At 48.2% G+C, this 9,183-nt stretch overlaps 1 protein-coding gene across 2 annotated transcripts; it reads right to left on the bottom strand.

Annotated features, from left to right (window-relative positions):
• Positions 1-624: 624 nt before the first annotated feature.
• LOC127305693 (wall-associated receptor kinase 3) lies at positions 625-3,674 on the bottom strand. 2 transcript variants are annotated; one of them, XM_071822934.1, is made up of 4 exons: positions 2,453-3,674; positions 2,127-2,267; positions 1,328-1,977; positions 857-1,059 (listed from the first exon to the last, which is right to left on the bottom strand). In XM_071822934.1, the coding sequence occupies exons 1-4, from the start codon at positions 3,423-3,425 to the stop codon at positions 1,006-1,008; spliced, it is 1,818 nt and encodes a 605-aa protein (XP_071679035.1). In that variant the 5' UTR covers positions 3,426-3,674; the 3' UTR covers positions 857-1,005. The 2 variants fall into 2 exon arrangements, with proteins under 2 accessions (XP_051192166.1, XP_071679035.1); XM_051336206.1 differs by having other exon boundaries at positions 625-1,977; positions 2,453-3,647.
• Positions 3,675-9,183: the final 5,509 nt, after the last annotated feature.

The following is a 9,183-nucleotide window of genomic DNA, read 5'->3' as shown; positions in this document are numbered from 1 at the left end:
TGGAGACTAATTGGTAAATCAAGGAGCAAGGTAACACAGGAGCTAGGAAAATCACTTGAGCCAACTGTATGCTTTTGTTTAACTATAGCTGGTGCGCGATGCAAGGAAAACGAAAGAAGAAGTTGCTAGAATGCAGAGTTCAAGACGGTGTGCGTGGGACATCTACAAGCTAGGATCGATGGACAGGAGTCAAGCGCTTCAAGCATCAAAATGCAGTTCACATGAGCACGCATATATGTTCAGTTCTTGCGTGTGCAAGTAGTACTAGTCCATCTATGCCGGTCTTATGATTCATCACTCAGCTAACATCAACAAATTTGCCACATTTAACTACGTCTTCTGCTGTGTTGAACGAGGACAAATCCATTACTCCTTGCTACACGGGTGATGCTCAATTACTTTTGTTACCAAAGCTGGACAAAGAGACTAGGCTGGGCGCTTCCCTGTGCTGGTTTGTTGTATAGTACCATTATTATTTAGACAGAAGTCACAGAATCAACATCAATAGTACAAATAATCTCAGTGAACACCAGACAGTTCGGGTGTTAAATAATCTATTACAGTGAGCGGAGCTAATTGGACACACAAATGACACAAATTGTTTTAGACTATTAGTTCTTACACTTATCAAACTGTAGTTTGTTATCACTCAAACCACATATCAGTGGTGTAAATGTTTTACATTCAGCATAACAATAAGCAAGTTAGATCAGAGTACTTCCTTTCCAACAAAAGCAAAGGAGAAAAATCTTGTAGGCATTGCCTTGGTACATAAGCAAAACTACCTGGGGTACCTCGCCGACAGCAAGAATTCCTCTTCCAAACTGTAGACCCTAGTCCCTCCAAGAATGTTTCTTGCGTTGGTTGAATGGAAATTCCTTTGGATGTTATTGTCCTCAAGATTATTTGAAATACGCTTCTTGGATGCTTGAATGCCTTCAAGTGCCATCTCCACTTGTCTCATGGTAGGTCGGTCTTCTCCTCTGGATTTTATACATGATGCTGCTATTGTTGCAACTTCTCTGATTTCTCCACCTCCTTCTTGCACAACCTGTGGATCTAATATCGCAACCAGATTACCTTCAGCAATTAAAGTGACGAAATGTTCAACTAGCCCCATGTCACCTTCAGAGGATAAGTATAAAAATGGTTTCTTCCTAGTGAGAAGCTCTATAAGAACAACCCCAAAGCTATAGACATCACTTTTCTCTGTGAGACGACCTGTCTGGTAGTACATAGGGTCTAGGTAGCCTATAGTCCCTTGCACCTTTGTTGTCAACCCTGTTTTATCAATTTGAATGTACCTCGAGGCTCCAAAATCCGATACCTTTGCTGTTAGGGTAGCATCAAGAAGTATGTTTGTCGACTTGATATCTCTGTGGATCACTGGGATTGAAGTAGCTGAGTGAAGATAGGCAAGAGCTTTGGCTGTGTCGGTCCCAATCCTCAGTCTCTTATCCCATGACAGCGCAATCTGTCCACTGGCATGAAGGTGATCATGAAGGGTTCCATTGGAAATGAACTCATAGACTAGTAATGGAACTTTTACCTCAAGACAACACCCCAAAAGTTTTACTATGTTCTTATGATTAATCTGGGAGAGGATAACAACCTCATTTATGAACTCGTCGATTTCTTGTTGTATAACTATCTTGGACTTCTTGATTGCTACAACATGCAAGTCTGATAAAATTCCTTTGTAAACTATGCCATGCCCTCCACCTCCAAGCTCATGAGTCTTGTCAAAATTGTTCGTGGCCTTCTCCAATTCCACTAAGGTGATGATCATTCTTTCTGCAACATCTGTCCTTTGCGATACTAGTTGTTGCAGCAATTGTCCACGGTTCTGTTTGAAGAACTTTTTCTTCAAATCTTTTGCTTCCATAAATTTCTTAGTCTTACGAACAACCAAGATTGCAGGAAGAACCATGATTAGAATGCCTACTAGACCAAGTCCAACTCCTAGAAGTATGGAACCTGAAAACATATGTACACGTCACTTTTGGCAAGCTTGCAGAAAGAGTAAATAACATATACTTGCAAGAAACATCAATTGTTAATTGTAAGCTCTGGAGATCATGTCTAGTCATATTCCTATCTCTACTAAAAATGGCATGTTTAGGCACCTGTGACGGGCTTTACGCAGCCATTGGGTATGGTGTGGTTGCCATGGGTTCCTCGTGGGCACCAGCACTCGAATGTACCGAGTAGGTTCCTACACTCGCCGAAGCAACCGTATTCTTCTGGCCGCTCGCACTCGTTGACATCTGGAGGCCGGAAAAACAAAAACAGAATCATTTGGTTACTATATGTTCTTACGTAGTAAGAAAAGGCAGCCATATGCATCACTTTGATGCAGATACGTACCGGGGTACGCCGTCATTTCAGAAAAAATATGTTCCTACATATGAAGTAATAATATGTAATCTAGATGTGAGAACCAGTTAATTACCTTGGCAGCCGTCAGTGAGGTAAGGATTGCCGTCGTAGCCATTCCAGCACTTGCATGAATACCCTCTATTCTCTTGGTTGCAGTAGCTGCGGCTGCTCTTGCAGATGCGGCCCGCCACTTCCCCGGCGGAACAATTTGGATATGAGTTGACGTCACGGGCTACCTCCCACCGCAGAATAAGGGGCACCTCCAGTGCGGCCCTCGCTGGTGGACGGAGCTTCTGCACAAGCTCGTCGTTGACCCACCGTTGGTCGAACCACCCCTCCTCGGCGACGAACACGTACACGGGCAGCGGCACCAGGTCCTGGGAATGGTTCCCGTTGAACCATCTGAACCGCAGCTCCTTGGGCGAGCTGTCGATGGATATCGGCGCCTGGCAGCAGCCCATGCCGGAGCAGTACTTGTCGTGGCCGCTCGCCACGCCGCCGACGTAGGCCGTCCTGGTGGCGGAGCAGAAGGAGGCGCAGCCGCTAATGATGTTGCTGTCGTCGTCGTTCTGGAGCAGAGTCGCCTGGACGTTGCAGCCCGTGAGGATGAGCTCGTTGATGCTCGACAGCGTGTAGGGCGCTCCGCCGCCTCCGGTGAAGCAGTTGCCGTAGGTGAAGTTCCAGTCCTGAACGGCAGTGTTGCGGGTCAGGGGGCTGATGTCTATCGTGGAGCCGGTGTGGATGACGCGCACGGTGCTGTTCCGGAGGGAGATCTCGGCGACCCGAAGCACGGAGTCGTAACCGAGGAGGAGCCGTGGGGGATCGCTGGTGTCGTCGCAGGTGAGGTTGAACCCTGGCCAGAAGCACATGGCCGAACCCATGCCGAACGGGTACGGCACGCTCACGTCGCCGCAGCTAGTCTTGCAGCCCGGCATCCCGATCGCCGCCCTGGGACCTCCGGCGCCGGAAAGCGGCAACATCAGTGCCGCTGCCGTTGCGATGATCGCTACTCCTGTTCCTGAGATGGAAATGCTTGTTTTCGCCATTGATTGCTAGCAGCAGGTACATACACAAGCTTGCATCGCTACGGTTTCCGATCGAAGGAGTTATACGATTTCCATGGTTGATACATGCCAAAAATTAAGGATTGACTTGGACGACTTCCGCTTAATTTCTCCGTAAAGTCATCATATAGTACTTTACTAACGAATCTTCTGTGCGTGATTGTGCCGTGGTCCAATAGCTGCCTTCTCTTCTCTTTGTTAGGCATACATCAATCATCGAGGTTGTCTGTAAGCGCCAAGTACCGCACCAGTGCTCTCGCGATCTCAAATCTTTACTTTTTGAAAGGCAACTCGCCATCTCACATCTTCTAACGCGCATCGAAGCGAACTGTTAGACTAGACTTAGTCCAGGGGCGTGCTGAGCGTCAGTCGCCCGACCCGTACGCGTTAATCGGTTGCATCGGCCACCGTTCATCCGCCATCGTACGTACAGGAATGCATCCACGGTATTGGAGCTTTCTGGGTGGAGCCCACTCTGCAGCAGGTCACTGTTCTCCTGCCGCGCTGCATTTCTCCACTGCACGTCATTTCCTGCCCCCACTATTCACACTAGTGGAGGGCTGCACGTTGTGTGCATGTTCGTACTAGCTTAGTTACATATTGCTAGGAGTACCAAATGTTTATTGGGCAGCGCTAGGAATCGGCTCCCGATAAGTGGCTTCCATCGGACCAGCCTATGACCATACGATTGAAAGCGTGGTAGACGTCAGATGTCTGCTGATTTGAATATAAATAACCGTCGCATGCATGCTGCCCATCCCACCGGGAGTTTCCAAATGAAAACCAGTTAACTAATCTGGCTTGACTTCTTCCGCCAACCACTCCTTATTCCTGATTTTTAGGAAACTAACAGACTTTAGGAAACGAATTACTCACTTATCTCGGTAACCTTATAAGCATTTTACTATCTCGGTAACCTTATAAAGGACGCTTTGTTTCCAAGGTTGTTCTACTTTGCATCGTACGAACAGAAGTTCGTGTACACAACAATTGTTTTTTTGTTTCCGACTCTAGTTTAACATGAATATTTAAACTTTGCTTCCTATGCAACCAAAGTTAGCTTCAATCGCATGAAAGTATTGCTTCCATAAACAAGAGTCTACCAATTACAGAAATATTCATGTAATACTTTGCTTTATTCTAAAAACACATTTTATTTCAAAAATATTTATTTGTTTCCTTCTGAAGCACATCTTGCTTCCAAAAACTTGCTTCAAGTGAATGAGCCGTGCTTCAGCTTAAACTGAATACATCTTTCAGAAGCATCATAACAATGCTTCCATTGAGTATAAAAAATTGCTTCCAAGTCGCTTCCATCTAAATTGGTTTTTTCTGGCATGTAGAACAATATGGCAATCAACATAGATAATTCATACGTATTTCAAACAAATTGGACAATGTTCTTAAACAATTAAAATTTTGCTCCTATCGAATAGAGAACCCGCTTCCATGAAGAAATTAGGAGCAATATGGATTTTCCATTGTTCCTGCTATTCACTCCATACATAGAGGATTACATTTGACAGAATAAAACTTGCCCGCATCAGCTATGTTGACGTAATAGCCGCTCATCATCCTCGCGGTGAATGGAGCTATGCTTCTGCTTAGCATAAATGAAGCTTTTGTTTGTCAAGAACTTGCTGCAAGGTGAATGAAGATTGGCTTCAGCTTAGCATAAATGTGTATCTTATGTAAGGGATATTGTTTCAAAATCATCACAATATAGCTTCCATCCACTATAAAATTGCTTCCATCTAAATATAATTTGTTTTCTATACATATCAACATATTCATCAAGACTAGAATTTACACATGCTTCAAACAAATTGGGTAACATTTTTAAACAGATAAAAGTTTGCTCCTATCGAATCGAGAATCTGCTTCCAACGATAAATTGGTAACCACATGGGTTTTTTCTTGTTCATGCTATTCGCTCCGTACATAAAAGTATTGTAATTTCTTGCTTTAGATATTTACTGTGTAGAATCCATTCATCATCCCCGCTGGTGTCAAACAACCAAGCGAAGAAACGCTAGCTCGGTGCAGTTCGATTCACCGCCATCATCGGTGGTCTAGCTCCTTGTCATTCCTTGACGTGCTTCCACCATGCAGCCAATGACCATGACTGAGATTATCTGGTATACACTAGAAACATTGTGAGAAATAAAACAACATATGAAGCAACACTTCTATACAGTAGAAGTATATACCATAGACAAAGAAGCATGCATGGATGATACTATTCAGAAGTTTGTGGAACCTGCAATCTTGAACATGATATGGCCGACACTAGTCATGAGATGGCTGATGTTAAGCCCGGGTCTGATGAAGGAGGGGCATATGGTTAATCAGTGCTCACCGGTGGCAGCACCTCCCGTACAGCAGTCTAATGGAAGAGGTCTCCCGCCCGCTGCTGATCTGTGGAGGGGACAATGAAGCCTGGTCAATCCCCAGGCTAAACCGTATCGGAACCACCTGCCGTGGCCATCGTCAATCAGGGCCCCGACGATGATTCCCCGCGGCTGAACGATATGCGTGTTGTGCATATGTGGGTTCTGGTGGAGCAACAGGCTGCGTGTCGGATGGAGGGTGCGGCTCATTGGGAGAACAATGGCCGCGTGGGGAGGAAACCATGGTCTGCTCGCTGGTGGAGAAACGATATGGGGAAGAAGCAACGTGGCTGGAAGCTATAATCTCGCACATGTAGGCAAGATGCGGCATTAGCGGAACTGTTTCTTCTTTCTTTATTGAAAGCGGGCAGAAATCTGGTGAGAGCCGTGAGATGGTATGCAGATCAACGACCACTGATCGGTCCGATGAATCGCCTTCCATCGGGCTGCGATGTGGAGTGTTTACCATGTTTATTTACTGCTATTATGCGGAAATGCAGTTTGGCTCCCGGGTCTATCTACTCCCGCTTCCTAGACCAACGAGCCTGTGCCAGGTGGAAGCTCATGCGCGTACTCTGTTGTGTATTGGTCTCAGTATCAGGAGTATTGAACAGTGTCTTTTGCACACGCTAGACGTTTCGCTATTGCCGGTACAGACTGTGGCCGACATCCTGGAGACCTGGACCAAGTTAACCTGTCATGGAGCCGTCGGACAGCCCGCAGCTGCGCAGCCTGCATCAGCTCACAACTACCAAAATCTGGCGCGCGCAACTCTTCAGATATCCGTCATCAACGCGAAGGCTACGCTGATCGTGCTGGTCGCCCTAATTGGCGTGCTGTTGGGATCTGCTAGTCTGCTACCAATGAATATGTCAGGCAAATATTTTCAGATTGAACTAGTTACTGCAGCCTTGGTCCAGTAATCTTTTGCTGTGTACTGTTTCCATGCGGCAGCTTATCTGAAAATGTATCCGTATGATGTCCTGTAATGTACAATTAATCTCATATAAGCCTATGCCCTCTACACTGTTAATGGGAGATCAGTGTTATTAGGTCATCTCCAACGGGTTGCCGCATAAGGGACCGCTTTTTAGTCCATTTAGGTCTGGATTCGACGGCCTGCGGGCATGAAGTAGGCTTCAGTCCATTTGCGGCCGGAGGTAGCCCCAAACATGCTCAAAACCTCAAAAAAAGGTGGGACACATAAATAAAATTTAAATTAATTACTTATATTTGGGATCCGAAAGCCCCTAGTTTGCACGTTGCGGGATGCCGGCCGGCCGCCTCCTAGTTCTCATTGCCGAGGAGGAGGCGGCGGCAGGTAATCTGGTCTTGGCGGTGGCGCCGACACCGCTGCGTCCTCCAAGGAGGCCCGAATGACCTCGTCAAGGAGGGTCCTTTTGGCGTGTTACTCCGCCAAGGAGATGGCCTAAGAGCGCGATGGCCTCCTCCTCTATCAGCTCTGCGACCTCCTCCAACATTGGCTAGTAGTCGAGGTCGTCGTCGTCTTCTGGCGGGTCCTCGGCCGTCACATGCCAGTAGACGGCACTCAGAAACGTCGGCACCCGAGGGTGGGGCTTGGCGTACTGGGTGTAAGCCCCTGGTACTAGGGCGAGTCGGTGTGGTCTACGCGCGGGATGGGGAAGGTCTACGCCCACAGCTGAAGCTCGTCCTCCTCCTCCTTTACGAGCGAAGATGGCGGAGGCGCCTGCCTCAACGGTGGCGGGGCTGGAAGGCCACCTCGGCCTCCTTGTAGTGGACGTCCTCATTGTCGCGGACATCAAGGTGGGCCTTGACCATATTGAGTTGAGCGTCATGCTCGGCCTCGAACCACCGCGCCCACAACAGGGAATCGACGGCGTACGTCGGATCCGATGTAGATCCGGCGGCAGGTGGGCACATCGGCAGAGGATTTCGCGGCGGCGCGTGGGCCGTTTCTCGGGTTCGCGGGCACCGGCACCTGCGCCTAGTTTAGGAGCCATCCAAGTGGGAGCTGCGCGTCCAGCCAGGAGAGCTGCGCCTCGATGTCGGCATACAGGTGCATCGTCGGCATGTTGACATTCACGCGGGCACGCGAAGCGGGAGGAAGGCGCGTGGCCTTGCTGCGGGTGCAGGGGTGGCCGCCGTTGCCGCCACGCGGGCCACCGAAACAGGACCCGGAGGCCTCATGGACGTTTCGGCCGAGCCGGAACCAGCCACCACCTCCCTTCTTCGCCATGGCCTCGAGGTATCTAGGGTTTGGGTGGAGCACGGGGGGTTTGGGAAGATTCTACGAGAGTGGGGACTAGAGTGAGGATGGTTGGTGACCTTCATTTGAGAAGACCAATGCGCGCGTGGGCCTAAGCCTCCTTGCCTCTCTCGGCTACTGACGCGTGGGGCCATGAAAGGATCGTATGCCGCACCTAGAGGGGGGGTGAATAGGTGCTAACCAATTTTTAGTTCTTTATCAATTTAGGCTTGACGCAAAAGGTAAATTCTCTAGATATGCAACTAAGTGAATTTACCTATATGACAAGGCTAACAACTAAGCAAGATATATCTAAGCAATATAGAGATAGAATAGGATAGAGGTAACCGAGAGTGGAGCACGCGATGACACGGAGATGATTCCCGTAGTTCCCTTCCTTTGCAAGAAGGTACATCTACGTTTGAAGGAGTGTGGTTGCTACGAAAGCCAAACCAACAGCCACGAAGGCTTCACTCAGATCTCCGGTGAGCAACGCCACGAAGGCCTAGCCCACTTCCACTAAGGGATTTCCTCGAGGCGGAAACCGGGCCTTTACAAGGTTCTTGGGGCACACATCCACAACCAAATTGGAGGCTCCCAAATCTGTTACAACACAACAATCAACAACAATACATCAACACAAATCAACTAGGGAACCAAATAGGAACACTAGCATGAGATCCCTCAAACAAGAGAGGGGGAAATGAAGAACGCTTCGGTGAGGATGTACATCGGTGTCTTCTCCTTCGAATCTCCAAAGATCAAGAGCTTTGGTTGGGGGAGGAAGGAGATCTTGCAAATCTTGTGTTCTTGAGGTGGCTCTAATGGTGGTGAAGCTTGGCAGATTTTTCTTGCAATGATTGAGCAACTTGTCCCTTTGGAGAAGAGAGCTATTTATATGGGTGGAGCTTTCAGATCTGACCGTTGGGGACGAATTCCACTAACACCGGAAGTTCCGGCCAGGATGGCCGGAAGTTCCGGCTTCCACCGGAAGTACCGGCCATTCGGGCCGGAACTTCCGCCCTTGATAAAATACCTGCAAAGCAAAAGAAAGGGCGGAACTTGGGCGGAACTTCCGGTGGCCGGAAGTTCCGGCCAAGTTCCGGCTAAGTTCCGGAAACTT

Source organism: Lolium perenne, chromosome 6 (assembly GCF_019359855.2).
Source record: "Lolium perenne isolate Kyuss_39 chromosome 6, Kyuss_2.0, whole genome shotgun sequence".
Classification (NCBI taxonomy): Eukaryota; Viridiplantae; Streptophyta; class Magnoliopsida; order Poales; family Poaceae; genus Lolium; species Lolium perenne.
Note: the sequence above shows the minus strand (reverse complement) of the source record. Positions and strands in the feature narration are given on the sequence as shown.

Coding starts and splice junctions, on each gene's coding strand:
- LOC127305693 (XM_051336206.1), bottom strand. CDS start 3,425: ATGGCGAAAACAAGCATTTCCATCTCAGGAACAGGAGTAGCGATCATC. Junction 2,268..2,452: donor CCTCACTGACGGCTGCCAAG/GTAATTAACTGG, acceptor TCCGGCCTCCAG/ATGTCAACGAGTGCGAGCGG. Junction 1,978..2,126: donor CTGCGTAAAGCCCGTCACAG/GTGCCTAAACAT, acceptor ATATGTTTTCAG/GTTCCATACTTCTAGGAGTT.